The sequence below is a fragment of the Bufo bufo genome, chromosome 1 (genome assembly GCF_905171765.1).
Source record: "Bufo bufo chromosome 1, aBufBuf1.1, whole genome shotgun sequence".
Taxonomy (NCBI): Eukaryota; Metazoa; Chordata; class Amphibia; order Anura; family Bufonidae; genus Bufo; species Bufo bufo.
In genome coordinates this window covers 142,842,727-142,857,639 of record NC_053389.1, presented here as the reverse complement: position 1 = coordinate 142,857,639, position 14,913 = coordinate 142,842,727, and the positions used below count along the sequence as shown (strand labels likewise).

Sequence of the window (14,913 nt, the reverse complement as noted above, 5' to 3'; positions counted from 1 at the left end):
TCTTCAGTTCAGGACCGGAAAGTTTTTTGGCCGGAGAAAACACCGCAGCATGCTGCGCTTTTTGCTCCGGCCAAAAGTCCTGAACACTTGCTGCAAGGCCGGATACGGAATTAATGCCCATGGAAAAGGCATTAATCCGGATCCGGCCTCAAGCTAAACGTCGTTTCGGCACATTACCGGATCAGACGTTCAGCTTTTTATGAAAGGTCACAATGGCTGCCAGGATGCTAAAGTCCTGTCTGCCATATTAAAGTGTAGTGGGGAGCAGCACACCCACCGTCCGCGTGGCCCCCCACGCGCATGGACCACGCGGATCCATGTGCATTGGGCGCCCTGACACCACCCCGGGAGCCGCACGGGCGGCAAGCACACTGCTCCCCACCACTACCATGGCAACCAGGACTTTAATAGCGTCCTGGCTGCCATAGTAACACTGAACACATTTTGAAGACTGATCAGTCTTCAAATGCTTTCAGTTTACTTGCGGTGTTACGGATCCGGCAGGCAGCTCCGGCAACGGAAGTGCACGCCGGATCCCAACAACGCAAGTGTGAAAGAGCCCTTAGTCAATATTTGCTCCCAGTTCGGAGATGATTTAACAGACCTGCAAAACAAAAGGTGCATTTATAATTCAGTCAGGTCACTTTTTTGGCCATGATTATTATATATTTTTTTTTTATTCGCAGCAAAAATTAAATAGTAAATGTAGAAATGAAAATAGGCAGCAGCACTCACCCGTGTGTAAGTAGACAGCTTTATTTCTGAAATTACATCAGGCAGGGGGCGGACAGATCCAGAGCACGCATTGAACAGCGGCGGCCGTTTCGCGCTACACGCGCTTCTTCTGGCTGTGCGTCAATGCGTGCTTGCGCATCGCTCCTTTTAAGTGCTGGCGCAGACCTGTTGTCATGGAAATTAACAAACCAGGCTGCGTCTGCACACAGGAAATGACTAAACATAATATAGATATAAAAGTAAAAACAATGACATGTGCAAATGTCAAGGATCGTAAGCAATGTAAATAATATAACAATATGTTGGTATATGAAATGCTATAGGAAGGGGCTAAGGTCGTTTCTGTTATTCATACCCAATTCCCCTAAGGCTTGTGTACGTAGCACCCAACTAGCCTCTCTCTGCAGGAGGAGGCGATGTCTGTCTCCTCCCTGCGGGGGAGTGGATACGGTTTCTAAACCTGAGAAAATTGGATTTTTTGTACTCACCGTAAAATCCTTTTCTCGTAGTAGGCATTGAGGGACACAGCACCATGGGGACACAGCACCATGGGTATATGTCCAACTACCACTAGGAGGCACTAGACACAAAAAGTGTTGGCTCCTCCCCGTTGGGCTATACCCTCTCCACAGGCACAAGGCTATTCAGTTTGTACAAAAAGCAGTAGGAGAGAGAAAAAAAGCAAGGAACCAACAACTCCCGTACCGGGAAAGATCAAGAGACCAGCCCGGAAAATCGGAAGTAAAAACATAGGGTGGGATCTGTGTCCCCCAATGCCTACTACGAGAAAAGGATTTTACGGTGAGTACAAAAAATCCAATTTTCTCGTGCATGGCATTGGGGGACACAGCACCATGGGACGTCCCAAAGCAGTCCCCGAGGGTGGGAAAAGAACAGCCATGCCACCGGTTGGGTATACAGGTGCAGGAGAACCATGTGACCCAACAGTAGAAAACACGGAATGGGCAAGAGGTTCCATAACAAGGAAGAAACCTCAAGGAAGAATCAGAGAAGACTGTCAGCACCCCAGGAAAAATGCCTGCAAGAAAATCCCAAATGCACGAAGGTGGCAAAAGGGAACACCGAGCTCAGCCAAGGGAGAAAGGAAACAAGTACTGGAAGCCAAACGAGTGAGTGAAGCCGTAGCAAGGCTCACATGTGAAGGGAGCAGGTCTCCCCTCATCGCAAGGCAGATGATGAAGTTATGCGCCCTATTTAAAAGGCGAAAACCCAAGGCTGCTAGAGGAAACCACCAACCCTTGGAGAAGGAGGGGGTTGTAGGTAAAAGCCAGGAAAAAAGAGTAAGACCTGCGTCCCAAAAACAGGAGATGAGGCCCGAGCCTCGGAAAACAAGATATCACTGTGAAGCGTAAGACCAGAGGAAACTCTGGGCATGTGAAGCATCAGGGAAAAAAGGAACCAGATACAGGCCCAGGAAATCTCAGCAGGACACACTGGACTGAAAGACATGGAAGTAGAAGGAGAGTACTCCAACCGCCTAAGGAGGAAAGGTTCTACAACAGGAGGAGGTCCCTCCCGAAGGAGACCATACGGCGGAATTGCAAACCGTTGTGCTAAGCCACTCAATACCAGGTACTTGACGTGGGAGGATGGGAAAAGAGACACGAATCCCAAGAAGACCACAAGGTTATTGGAACCCATAAAGGGAACAATCAACCCAGGCCCCAATCCCCCCAAAAAAACGATTGCCATGCAGAACCTGAGTGGTCAAACAAACGGGGACCAGGGACTCCAGAAGGAGTACCCGGGATGGGCTCACAAGGAACCAGGAGCTGAACCACCAGAAGACAACGCAAGCCAGAATATCCAGGAAAGGAGAGATGAAACTACCATAGGGGAAGGGACATTGGCCATGGACAACTACCCATTCCAAGAACAGTGACTAGCAAACTGTATACATTGTCCCAGAGAGGACAAGTACAGCAGCTCGGGAAGTACCACTAAATTGACAGACATCCATATGCATAAGGAATGCAGAAGTCGCCATGAAAAAACCGGGTGAGACTACACAGAAATGTAGAAACCAGCCGCGACCGGCGTACTGAAAACTCCCAGGGGGGAGAAAGTACCTGACAGGTGCAAACGACGGCAAGGTCCAAGGGGACTGCCCCTCTGTCATGTAGTACAACTAAGCAGAGAATATAAGGGAATACCGAGAACACCTGGACCCAGAAGGAACTACGGGACCCTGTCCGATGCCAGAGCAACCAGCTGAAAAATTACCTACCAGGCAGGTGTGTGGCGCTCAGTGGTCCTGTCCCTGACCCGTCAGGGAGGACGGCCAGCGATGAAAAATGCTGATGACCCCAGAAGGATTCCATGTGGCAGAGGACATCCAGCGATGACCGAAAACTGCTGCAGCGGCCAATGCTCACCAGCTACGTGCCCCAACAAGGTAGAAGATCCAGTGGAGATCCCTGTACTCCACCAGGAATAGGCCACTCTGTAATAGGAAACAACGCGAGTACTCCTCTATAACATGGGGTAACGCGAAGCGCAGCAAACCGTAGTACCTTATAGAGATGGCAAGAGCAACCCTAGCACAAAGGCCAACAACCACCTGGCCATGGTGTAGGGAGCATGGTTGTATGTGGACCACCCGCCAGATCAGAACAGATCAGCCATATACTGGAGCTACAATAAGTAGCACTAGACCGACAAGGTGGGGGTTGGGCTGGCCCACCCCTGCCAGATATGGTAACCATGCACATGCAGAACCAGGATGGCCTGTTGTAGACAGTGCCCTGAGAAGTACAAGGAGACCATTGAGCACGACAGAAACGGAGTGGAGATGTATGGAAGAACCAAAAGGGTGAAACCAACATCCGCAGCACAGATTAGAACCTGGGGGCAGAAAGCACCCAGTAATACAGAAACTGTATGGGCCACAGATTGCACCATAGGGCCCAGCACCTTGAGTAATACAACCACACGCCTAAAATATAGGGAAAGTGGCTGCATGTCTAAGGAGAGTGGAAACATAGCCACAGAATCTGGGAATGCTACTGCATTTGGAGGGTACAGGTACTCAACCTGTAAAGTAGAAATATGGCTGCGTAGTGCAGAAAACGACCAGAAAGGTGTAATGGGTACAGCATCTGGAGATGGTAGAGGTACTACCTTTAAGATTGGAGCAATGTGGCCACAAGGTGCACCCTAGAACCAGAGAGGTGCAACAGCACCGCGTTAGCAATGGTACCTATATTCCGCCCGGGAAGGGGAAAATAGGGCCGCACGGTACCACAAAGAACAAGACAGGTGCACACTACAATCAGGTAGGTGAAATGGCAACTGAAGGAGGCCCTCTATTTCGCCTGAAAAAAAGGGAAACAGGGCCGCATAGTACACCATAGAGCCAGACAGGTGTAAAGGCTGCAGCATCAGAGACGGTGCAGGAACTCTACCTATGAAGGGAGTAAGATGGCCGTTTGGTGCACACTATGATGAGGTAGGTGCAATGACCACGGCAATTGGAGAAGGCCTCAATATCTCGTCCGGTAAGGGAGAGAAAATGCCACATGGTACACCATAAAGCCAGACAGGAGCAACAGCTACAGCATCAGGAAATGGTGCAGGTACTCTACCATGAAGGGACCAAGGAGGCAGCTTGGTGCCGACTAGAACCAGACAGAGGCAATTCTACAGCAATTGAAAGTGGCCTCTATATCTCGCCCGTAGGGAGAAATGTTGCCGCATGGAACACAATAGAGCCCGCCAGGGGTATTGGCTACAGCATCGGAGATGGTGTAGGTACTCTGCCTAAGAAAGGGAGCAAAAAAAGTCTGGGAACAGACAGGAGCAATTGCCAAGGCAATTGAAGGCGGCCTGTGTATCTCGCCCGGAAGGGAGAAATAGTGCCGCATGGAACACCATAGAGCCAGCCAGGAGTAATGGCTTCAGCATCTGGAGTAGGTGTAGGTACTCTACCTATGAAAAAGAGCAAGGCGGATGGAAACAGCCATATATAATTGCTTTTCCTTACCAACCAACAGGAGGCGCTTGCCAAGAACAGGGACCCCCTGTTATGAGGTAGAGTGGCGAACACCAGCACCAGGATGGGGACCCGGTGGAAACACTCTCAAATGTGTAGAGCATAGCCCCTGGTATAGGGGAACCAGGAAGGCTTGTCAGGTACAGCCTATGGCAGTGGTGCAGGTACCACCCTGTTAAGGAGAAGGCGTACGTACCAGAGACACCAAGTAGGTGACTCATTATGCTAAACACGGGGACGGCTGCCTTACCTGTGCGGTTGAATACCTGTGCAGTCAGGGGAGCGCCATCCGAAAATCCACTAGAGGGGATACCAACCCTGGGTAGGAGAGGTTCCTCCGTGCACGTTAGTCTTGACCTCCCAGAGGCTTCTGTATGGAGGAAGACCGCCTGATGCTCTGTTCCGAGGGAATCGGTGCAGAGGTGTCCCCCGAGGCAACGGATGGGGTGACGGGAAAGGATTCGTCACCAGCCTCAGGCCTGTCCTGGGGAGGACCCGAGGATGCCGAGGAGGGGTGGAATCCTGTTGAGACCACCCGAGGTTGTACTGTGAGCTACCCCTTGTCGGACCCGGTATCTGAGCATGCCTCATCTGCAGGGAGGACCCTGGGAGGGCATAGGTGGCCGCAATTGGGTAGGTAGCGGTCCAGCAACTCCGCCAGGATTGGGAGAGTCGGACAAGGTTCCCATGGCTTTGACAAAGAGGGAGACCATTCAGAAGGGACCTACACAAAAGGATTTGGTCAGGGGACACAATGGGGTCTGGAAAGAGGTACTGCACACAAGCAGGGACAGGCCGACCGCATGGCAGCCTTCGTAGACAGCGGACGCACGTGAAAAGACGTGGCGATCCGAGGAGAGGCGACCCTCATAGAGCAGCCAGCAGAGGCTGTCATATCTGGACCCGGATGCCATGTTCACCAAAGAGGTGCTGCAGCAGCTATAGAGGCTGCAGGAGAAATGAAGCAATTGAGGAGGGGTGGGGGGGAACCTTGAGTGATCCCTATGTACAGCATTAGCTGCCTTCACACAGTACATAGGACAATGACCTAAAGGGGGTCTGCAGTTCTTTTAAACTGAGGATCTATCCACTGGAAGGTCTCCCCTCACTAGATAACCCACGTTAGACCAGTAAAGGGTGGAGGAGATAGCCCCTCCCGAGGGCTGGGCGGGGTCAGAAAAGCCCGGGAAGCAAGGAGGAGGGGCCGGGAAGATCGCGGCCTAGCAGGCCCAAAAGCCGGGGCCTCGATTTATGAGGCGGCCGGGAATGGAGCGAGGGGGGCGGGACGAATCGCGGCCGACCGAGGGGCCTCCGAACCCACAAAACTAGGTGAGGAGGGGAGGGGGGGAGCGACACCTGGGGGTGGGCGGAACAGGGCAAACAGAGCACCTGGGAGCCGGGAACGGGCCATGGAAGATGAGGCCTAGTCCCTGCAAAAGCCGGGGACTAAAGTAGCGGGGAAGGCCCAGGAGAAGCGACACCTGGACAGTGTGGCCAGGGAGGAGAGAAAAGACCAACCAAGGGTCATGGAAGAGAAAGGTGGAGGAATATGGAAGCTTCCCAGGACCCCCAGCTAAGGTGGATCCCACCCCCCTGGCCACAGGAGGGAACCTAACCCTGGGGCAGGGACAGGGGAGTATACTCACTATACTCACCATCTGATGTCTTCGGGCGCCGCAGGGTCACCCCTTCGGCAGACTCAACACGGGAACCGTGGGAATGCCGGCAAGCCACTGCGGATGCAGTCTGTGGGGACTGGGTGACCGGCGATGGTACAGAAGTACGCGCCCGCAGGGGGGGGGGCAACTAAGGTGGAACACGATGGAGCCCCAGCCTGCAGCAGGTATAACGGTGGAGATCACCGAGACCTGCAGAAGAGAGAAAAAAAGAATAAAGAATAAAATAAAAAATAAACAGCAGGACCTGCAAAAAAGCAGGACAGGTCTGCCTCCTACGGACACTAGACAAAAACTGAATAGCCTTGTGCCTGTGGAGAGGGTATAGCCCAACGGGGAGGAGCCAACACTTTGTGTCTAGTGCCTCCTAGTGGTAGTTGGACATATACCCATGGTGCTGTGTCCCCATGGTGCTGTGTCCCCCAATGCCATGCACGAGAAATACAACTGGTGTCACCACCATGAGCTCTTTGTATATGCTCTATGAGCCTCGGACATCCTTTTCCTGTCTTGATGGAATTAAAATGTTCCCTACTCGTTCATAGAGGCATATTTTAGTCTTGCCGATGTAGAAACGACCACATGTGCATAATAGTAGATATACTACATAAGTACTGCGACAATTAATAAAAGTATTGACTGTATGTGAAATACCAGCAAATTCAATACATTTTTTCTGGGAATTGTTATTGCACAGTGAACAGTTTCCACACCTAAAGTTGCCCTTAGAAAGGTTACTATTAAGCCAATTCTTGCTCCTAGCTGATTGGAACCTGCTTCTGACAAGCTTAGGCTACTTTCACACTAGCATTCGGGTGTTCCCACCGTTTGAAGGGGCTCACGAGCGGCCCCGAACGCATCCGTCTGGCCCCAATGCATTCTCAGTGGAGGCGGATCCACTGAGAATGCATCCGCCTGCCAGCGTTCAGCCTCCGCTCAGTGAGCGGACACCTGAACGCTGCTTGCAGCGTTCGGGTGTCCGCCTGGCCGTGCGGAGGCGAGCGGATCCGTCCACACTTACAATGTAAGTCAATGGGGACGGATCCGCTTGAAGATGACACAATATGGCTCAATCTTCAAGCGGATCCGTTCCCCATTGACTTTCAATGTAAAGTCTGAACGGATCCGCTCAGACAACTTTCACACTTAGAAAATTTTCTAAGTTTTAATGCAGACACATCCATTCTGAACGGATGCGAACGCCTGCATTATCGGAGCGGATCCGTCTGATGAAACATCAGACGGATCCGCTCAGAACGCTAGTGTGAAAGTAGCCTTATCTTTGACAGTATGACTCCTTCTAAAGGAGATCAAAGGTTTCTGCTGCATCAGCTCATTTAGAGTTGCATCCAGTCTCAATACGTCCCAATTTTTAAATATGACTGACCGTATGCGCTCAGCCATGGGACTGTACTTGAATGAAAATGCAAATCTAGCACCCTTTCTCCCCCCTTTGCTCTGATCTTTTTTCTCATAACCACTCTTCAGGAGACTGTCCTGTGTGAAGTTTTTTTCTACTCTTTCCATGTCCCTTTTTAGTACCTCTTCAGGTTAGCCTCTTCTGACCAATCGCTGTTTTAGATCCTGAGCCCGTCTATGGTACCCATTGTCTGTGCTGTTGATACGTCTCAATCTAATGAATTGACCGTAAGGTACGGACTTTTTGACACTCTGTGGATGGAAGCTGTCGTGGTGGAGCAAGGAGTTGGTCGCCGTGGGCTTACGAAAGCCCTCCGTGACCAACCCGTCGCCTTCCACCAAGACAGCCACATCCAAGAATTCTAACCTATTGCCTCCAAAATTGAGGGTAAAGGTCATACCCATGTCGTTTTTATTAAGATACTTCACGAACTTACCACTCTTTTTCCATGCCTTCCCAGACTATAAACACATCATCTACGAAACGTAGATATGTTTTTAACTTAGAGAGAAAAGGGTTGTTGATAGAATAAACATACCTGTCTTCTAGTCTGGCAAGGTACATATTAGCAAACGTACAGGAGACGGGAGTCCCCATGGCCGTACCCACCCTTTGTCTGAACCAGAAAAAAAAATTATTGAATTTGCTGGTATTTCACATACAGTCAATACTTTTAATTGTCGCAGTACTTATGTAGTATATCTACTATTATGCACATGTGGTCGTTTCTACATCTGCAAGACGAAAAGATGCCTCTATGAACGAGTTAGGGAACATTTTACATCCATCAAGACAGGAAAATGATGTCCGAGGCTCATAGAGCATATAAAAAGAGCTCATGGTGGTGACACCAGTTGTATTTCTTTCTCAGGTTTAGAAACCGTATCCACTCCCCCGCAGGGAGGAGACAGACATCGCCTCCTCCTGCAGAGAGAGGCTAGTTGGGTGCTACGTACACAAGCCTTAGGGGAATTGGGTATGAATGACAGAAACGACCTTAGCCCCTTCCTATAGCATTTCATATACCAACATATTGTTATATTATTTACGATCCTTGACATTTGCACGTCATTGTTTTTACTTTTATATCTATATTATGTTTAGTCATTTCCTGTGTGCAGACGCAGCCTGGTTTGTTAATTTCCATGACAACAGGTCTGCGCCACCACTTAAAAGGAGCGATGCGCAAGCACGCATTGACGCACAGCCAGAAGAAGCGCGTGTAGCGCGAAACGGCCGCCGCTGTTCAATGCGTGCTCTGGATCTGTCCGCCCCCTGCCTGATGTTATTTCAGAAATAAAGCTGTCTACTTACACACGGGTGAGTGCTGCTGCCTATTTTCATTTCTACATTTACTTCGTTGTGCACTTCATCTGCTACATCCAGCTGAGCACCTCCGATCGTGTGTGTCCTCTCCAGCCACGTCAGCGTCTGACTCATGTGCGCTTGGCCAGTGTAGTGGTGCCGCCCCCTATCTCATTTTACTTGTAAAAATTAAATAGTACAGCAACGTTCTATATCGAAGAGTCGATCGATATTTCATATATCCACACTCACTTGTGACTTTGACAGTGTGATCTTTTGTGTACTTGACACGCTGGTGAGCCTCAACGCAGGTTTCGCAAAGCCACTCTGTGCACTCCACGCAGTAACTATTAGCTATGGCATTGTCCTCACAGCTGGTGCACCGCTGCAGACAAGAAAAATTAGTTATGAAACATACATCCAGCACAATCACACATCAACATAACAGATACACAGAAGGAGTCTGGTGCAGTAGCATTCACTTAAAAGGGTTAATCCAACGACGTATCCTCAGTTCGGCAGGGCTCCGGCAACCAGGAATGCCATTCAACAGAGGCCGGTCTCTTACTAGGCCAGATGACTTCACCCTAACATTAGTCACATTGCCTAAATAGGGCTGAGCTGCAATACCAAGCATAGCAGACATGCTGGGGTCTAAAACCCAGCACCAGAAAGCATTCTGGGGACTGTAGTGGCTATTCAAGGGTACTGCAGATCAGCTATGATTCAAGTGAATGGGAGCAGAGTTGCACTATGCCAAGGCCGGAAAATACATAGTCTATAGAGGATTCCATCTACAGCTCCGGTGGATGCCTGAAACCGCTAATCAGTGGGCTGCAGGGTGCCAGACCCCCACAGACCTAATATTGATAAGTTATCCTTGATATAGGTCACTGATACCCAAGTCCCAGAATGCCCTTTTAACAAGGCAGAGGATCCTATACATGGATAAGGTACAAGTAGGGGGGTTATCCTCCATCTTACCTGAATGGTTTCAGCTACTTGGTCTGCAGAAGCATCCTCTCTAAGAAAATAGTTCTCGACAATGTCCCTCTGATAGCACTGATTCTTGCAGACAGGGCAGTTAATCGTAACTAGAAATGTACAAAAGACCATAAAGTCAAAACACAATAGAACCAAGATCAGTGGACAAAATTATCAGATATATAACCTACACAACCAACCAAGTGCTGGCTGTAGAAATCAATTTCTCTACTGCATGCATCTCCATAGTGTCAGCTACAGCCAGAACATAAGCCAAGTGTCAGGAACAGTGGGTGGCCGTACATATTAGACAGAAGATGGTTGAACAATCTAGTGATGGTCACTTCGTCATACATTTAATCCATATTGACGGTCACTTGTTCAAACTGGCCAGACACATTCAATGTTAACAAACGACAGATGAGATATTTCTATGGATGTTCTTTTTAAAGAAAGAACATCTGTCCGACTCCCAGTAATACATGCTGGATCAGTGTGACCAGGATGCTGCTGTCTTCCTTGTGTGCGTTTTACTGTCCATCTACAGCCTGTGAGAGCTAACCTCTTTGGATGCACAAATGCTGTGTAGAACCACTTGTTGCTTTCTAAAAGAAAAGCAGAGATCCAGCAGACACATTGCTGAGAGCTGGCAGATTCAAGAGATCCAGCAGATAGGTAAAGGACTTACACACATTCTGCAGAAGAGAAAGGGTGGAAACCTTTAAAATAAAAGAATGTTTAAAGGGGTTTTCCAAGAGTTTTTCTTTGGATAGGTCATCAGTATCTGATCGGGTAGAGTCCAACACCGGGGAACCCAATCAGCAGTTTGAGAAGGCACCTGTGTTCAGTGGCACCGCAGCCTTCTCCAGCTTTACCTCGTACATCGTGACAAGGCCTAGGCACAGCTTAAACTAATTGAAGCAGATGGGGCTGAGCTGCCATACCAAGCACAGCTTCTATACAATGTACGGCGCTGTGAGACGGCTGTGGTGATACTAAGCACTGATGCTTTCTCAAGCAGCTGATTGGCAGAGTCCAAAAAATAAATATGTAAATCCCTTTAATTTTGCATTTAAGAAGCAAATGGATATCACTGCAAGCATGTCCACATCCTTTAGTCTGTCTTATTGATATCTACTTAAAGGCTATGGATGCCTTTCATATGGAAAAGTTTTTTTTTTTTTTTTTTACCTATTACCCTGAGAAAAACACTTACATGATTAGTATTTGACCAGTTTTTGAAACAAAAATTGCCGAAAAACAGAAGTGGAACCTACAAACAAAAATATAATGGACAATGTGTGCATCTTCTGTTTTTAAACCACTCCTGTTTTTGGCTGGCAAACATGTATGAAAATAAAATACTAAACGTATCAAACTGGCTGATATTTCAGTGTGCAATAGTCACATGTTCATTCATTTTCAGACCACCTGATGTTCACTTCACAACCTGGTCCTAGCTACAGGCTTCTCCCGTGTGGTTATGTCCCTACAAGCAATACAGTGAATACATGCGACTCTCCCCTGATAATGCCGTCTGCAGGAGCTGCTCGCCTTGGATCCTCTCCCTCTCCTGCGCACAGCCTTCTGCCGCCATCTTTTACACAGAAGAGAAAATAAAGCAGAGCCAAGACAAGCACTTCTGTGGATGTCAGATCCTACAGCATAAGCCATAATTGCAGACACTCTGCAGAAAAAAAATGTTAGGTATATGACTATGTAGAAATAGCCTACAATTTTGTTTATTACAGCAAAAGTGCAAGGTGTCCACAGCCTTAAAAGAGAACCTGTCACCACAAAACGCAGTGCAACCTGCAGACGGAGCAGAGCAGACGTAGACTGTGGGAAATGATTCACTAAAACTTGTCGTCATTTTATGCATTTCAATCTCAGTCAGCCTGAGCTCATGATGGCCCATTTGGCCATCAGAAAAATGACTACATATAAAACGTAGCTTTTACTATCAATTGTTAAATTAATACTCCAAATATATAAATAATAAAGAACAATGTCAGATATTTTTAATAAGCCTTAGGACGTATCCAGGATAGTACAATCCGATAAAGCAAAAATACAACTTACAGTTTGGCGACCATAGGACATGGCCAGAGGATAAACGAGAGGAGAAGTCAGGACAGGGGGAGGAATTCCTAATGTGTCCCTCAATGTTAAGCACCTTACAATACCAGGATGTCTTTAAGGCAATTATAATTTTTGCCTAAGAACATCGGATATGCAACTATCTAAATTGATGACCAACATGTGATTATTCATCGTTGGTCCCCTGATGAACCAGTTTTTACGGACACTGGGTAAACGCGTCAGGACAAGCACCTGAAATTCCATTGGCAGGGTTGAAGTAGGCGACTGAGGTGGGGGTCGCCGCTCCCGTGGGCGGGTGCTCTGCCTGTAGGCAGCAGTAATATTGAGGGACATCCTCTGGCCAGGTCCATGGTCTCCAAAAGATGCTGTATTTTTGCTTTATCGGTGATCGTATTATTTTAACATTTGATAGTAAAAGATACATTTTATATGAAAAGTCATTTTTCTCCGATATTCCGAATTGTTACTTTTCAAACCTTTTAATTACTGCAGTGATAGTATTAGGGTACTATCACACTAACGTTTTTCTTTTCCGGCATAGAGTTCCGTCCTAGAGGCTCTATACCGGAAAAGAACTGATCAGTTTTATCCCCATGCATTCTGAATGGAGAGCAATCCGTTCAGGATGCATCAGGATGTCTTTAGTTCAGTCATTTTGACTGATCAGGCAAAAGAGAAAACCGTAGCATGCTGCGGTTTTTATCTCCGGCGAAAAAAAACTGAAGACTTGCCTGAATGCCAAATCATTCCTTCCGATCTGCGCATGCGCAGACCTTTAAAAATGAGAAAAATAAATAAATACCTGATCCGTTTTGCCTGATTACACTGGAAAAACGGATCCGGTATTGCAATGTATTTTTCTGACTGATCAGGCATTTTTCAGACTGATCAGGATCCTGATTAGTCTGAAAAATGCCTGGTCAGAAAAAATGACATGCGTTTGCATACAGTTTGCCTGATCAGGCAGGCAGTTCAGGCAACGTAACTGTACCCTAAGGCTACTTTCACACTTGCGTTTTTCTTTTCCGGCATAGAGTTCCGTCACAGGGGCTCTATACCGGAAAAGAACTGATCAGGTATGTCCCCATGCATTCTGAATGGAGAGTAATCCGTTCAGTTTGCATCAGGAGGTCTTCAGTTCAGTCGTTTTGACTGATCAGGCAAAAGAGAAAACCGTAGCGTGCTACGGTTTTATCTCCGGCTAAAAAAACTGAAGACTTGCCTGAATGCCAGATCAGGCATTTTTTCCCATAGGAATGTATTAGTGCCGGATCCGGCATTCAGAATACCGGAATGCCGGATCCGTCCTTCCGGTATGCGCATGCGCAGACTGAAAAAAAGGTGAAAAAATAAATGCCGGATCCGTTTTTGCCGGATGACACCGGAAAGACGGATCCGGCATTTCAATGCATTTTTCCGACTGATCAGGCATTTTTAAGACTGATCAGGATCCTGATCAGTCTTACTAATGCCATCAGTTAGCATACATTTTGCCTGATCCGGCAGGCAGTTCCAGCGACGGAACTGCTTGCCGGATCTCTCTGCCGCAAGTGTGAAAGTAGCCTAATCCATTCAGGATGTCTGCAGTTCAGTCATTTTGACTGATCAGGCTAAAGAGAAAACCGTAGCATGCTACGGTTTTATCTCCGGCGAAAAAAACTGAATGCTGGATCCATCCTTCCGGTCTGCACATGCGCAGAGTGAAAAAAAAGGTGAAAAAAATAAATGCTGGATCCGTTTTGCCGGATGACACCGGAAAGACAGATTTTTAAGACTGATAAGGATCCTGATCAGTCTTACTAATGCCATCAGTTGACACGTTTTGCCTGATCCGGCAGGGCTCCAGATGGCGACAATGCGCCTTAAAATTTGCAGATGGTGACAAGACTTACTGCCGCAAGTCCCTCCCTCTGCACTGTGACTCGGCCGCCACTACCACCAATGGGGAGATAGCAGGGGAGGAGCTGCTGCCACTGCGCCACCAATGAATGTAAAACATAAGTATAGGCAGCGGTATCAGACCCGGCCTCAATAACAGGGCATGCGATCCGCGGCAATTAACCCCTCAGGTGCCACATGCGATATATGCCCTGTTATTGAGGCCGGGTCTGTGATACCGCTGCTGACAATTGTATAAAGGAGTTAAAGAGGACCTTTCGTGGGTCCAAAGAATATGAACTTCGTAGCAGGCTGCATAGAGCGGCGCCCAGGGATCTAAGTGCACTTAGGCTGGGTTCACACGAGCGTGTCCGGATTAGTTCCGGATGCGTCCCGGTGTGTTGCGGCAAACCCGCGCGAGTAGGAATGCAATTGCAGTCAGTTTTGATTGCGTTTCGATGTTCAGTTTTTATCGTGCGTGTGCAATGTGTTTTGCACGCGCGTGATAAAAAACCGACTGTGGTACCCAGACCCGAACTTCTTCACAGAAGTTCAGGTTTGGGTTCGGTGTTGTGTAGATGTTATTATTTTCCCTTATAACATGGTTATAAGGGAAAATAGCATTCTGAAAACAGAATGCATAGTAAGTGATCAGTTGAGGGTTAAAAAAAATTTAAAAAAATTAACTCACCTTCTCCGTTTGTTCGCGTAAGTCCCAGTCTCTTTACTTCTCAAAAGATGAACTATGGGCTAAAGGACCTTTGGTGACGTCAGATCACATGCTCCAATCACATGGTCCA

At 48.0% G+C, this 14,913-nt stretch overlaps 1 protein-coding gene across 1 annotated transcript in view; it reads right to left on the bottom strand.

Annotated features, from left to right (window-relative positions):
* The window catches only part of TRIM28 (tripartite motif containing 28), a 52,730-nt gene that overhangs the window by 13,980 nt on the left and 23,837 nt on the right, over window positions 1-14,913 (bottom strand). Inside the window, exons 2-3 of the mRNA XM_040430078.1 lie at window positions 10,133-10,242; window positions 9,401-9,533 (exon numbers count right to left, since the gene is read on the bottom strand). Coding sequence (XP_040286012.1) covers window positions 9,401-9,533; window positions 10,133-10,242 — 243 coding nt within the window. The remainder of the gene's footprint in view (window positions 1-9,400; window positions 9,534-10,132; window positions 10,243-14,913) is intronic.